A 1,416-nucleotide genomic window follows, 5' to 3' on the forward strand; every position below is an offset into this window, starting at 1 on the left:
GGTGCCGGTGTGGCGGCAGGATGGGCCCGCTGGTGCTGGAGCTGTACTGGAAACATGCCCCCCGCACCTGCAAGAATTTCGCCGAGCTCTGCCGCCGCGGCTACTACAACGGCACCAAGTTCCACCGTGTCATCAAGGACTTCATGGTGCAGGGGGGGGACCCCACCGGCACCGGTGAGAGACACCCCCTCGATGTGTCCCCTCCTGTGCTGGGGACAGGGAGAGGTCCCGGCTGACCCCCCCTCACCCGCTCCCCAGGCCGCGGCGGTGCCTCCATCTATGGCAAACAGTTTGAGGATGAGCTGCACCCCGAGCTGAAGTTCACTGGTGAGCAGAAACCATCACCAGGAGGTCAACCCCCCCCTCCGTTGGGTGGCATGTCCACCAGGACCCCACCCTGGGGTGACATGTGCCCCGAGACCCCCAGGACCCCACCCATGGGGTGGCACAACCCCCAGGACCCTGACCATGGGGTGACATGTCCCCCATGATGCAGAACCTTGGCCATGGGGTGGCATGTCCCCCAAGACCCCACCCATGGGATTGGCATGTCTCCCATGTCCCCCAGAAGCCTGGCCATGAGGTGGCATGTCCCAAGGAAGCTGGCCATGGGTATGACATGTCCCCCAGGACCCCAGCCATGGGGTGGCATGTGACCCAGCACCTTGGCCACAGGTTGGCATGTCCCCCAGGACCCCATCCATGGGGTGACATGTCCCCCAGGAAACCCAGGACCCTGGCCATGGGGTGGCATGTCCCCCATGATGTTAGAACCTTGGCCATGGGGTGGCATGTCCCCTAAGACCCCAGCCATGGGGTGGCATGTCCCCCATGATACCAGGACCCCAGCCATGGGGTAATACATCTCCCATGTTCCCCAGAACCCCACCCGTGGGGTGACATATCTCCCATGATACCAGCTCAAACGCATCCTCCCCTCAAAAGCAGAACATTAATGATGTCTGTCTGTCCGTCCATCCCAGGCGCCGGCATCCTGGCCATGGCCAACGCGGGGCCGGACACCAATGGCAGCCAGTTTTTCCTGACACTGGGCCCGGCGCAGTGGCTGGATGGGAAGCACAGCATCTTCGGGAGGGTCTGCCAGGGGATGGGGGTGCTGGGCCGCCTGGCCATGGTGGAGACCAACGCCCAGGACAGGCCCCTCGACGATGTCAAGGTCATCAAGGCTTTTCCTTCGGGCTAGCAGGGGGGGTTGCTGGGGAGGGGGGTGTTGTGGGGTGTCCCCCCCACCCCGGTTTGTAGCGCTCGACTGTAATAAAAGAGGTGGGAAGTGGTGGTGACAGCCCCCCCCATGGTGGGATTATTTTTAGGGGGCTGTGGTGGGGGAGGTGTCCCTGTCGTGGTTGGGGATGGGGGGGGTTGTACCCCCCAAAAAGGGGTTTGTAGGTGCCTGCC

General features: G+C 63.3%; 1 protein-coding gene across 1 annotated transcript; it reads left to right on the forward strand.

Moving 5' to 3' along the window:
- The first annotated feature begins 20 nt into the window (after nt 1-20).
- On the forward strand, nt 21-1,223 carry PPIL1 (peptidylprolyl isomerase (cyclophilin)-like 1). The gene is made up of 3 exons (XM_010584576.1): nt 21-174; nt 259-327; nt 984-1,223. The coding sequence occupies exons 1-3, from the start codon at nt 21-23 to the stop codon at nt 1,202-1,204; spliced, it is 444 nt and encodes a 147-aa protein (XP_010582878.1). The 3' UTR covers nt 1,205-1,223.
- Nucleotides 1,224-1,416: the final 193 nt, after the last annotated feature.

Source organism: Haliaeetus leucocephalus, unplaced genomic scaffold (assembly GCF_000737465.1).
Source record: "Haliaeetus leucocephalus isolate CR32 unplaced genomic scaffold, Haliaeetus_leucocephalus-4.0 Scaffold1000, whole genome shotgun sequence".
NCBI classification, from domain to species: domain Eukaryota; kingdom Metazoa; phylum Chordata; class Aves; order Accipitriformes; family Accipitridae; genus Haliaeetus; species Haliaeetus leucocephalus.

Bases quoted from the DNA above. Each gene is read 5' to 3' on its own strand.
- PPIL1 (XM_010584576.1), top strand. From the start codon at position 21: ATGGGCCCGCTGGTGCTGGAGCTGTACTGGAAACATGCCCCCCGCACC. The intron at 175-258 runs GTGAGAGACACC...CCCGCTCCCCAG, and splicing joins GGGGGACCCCACCGGCACCG to GCCGCGGCGGTGCCTCCATC. The intron at 328-983 runs GTGAGCAGAAAC...CGTCCATCCCAG, and splicing joins CCCCGAGCTGAAGTTCACTG to GCGCCGGCATCCTGGCCATG.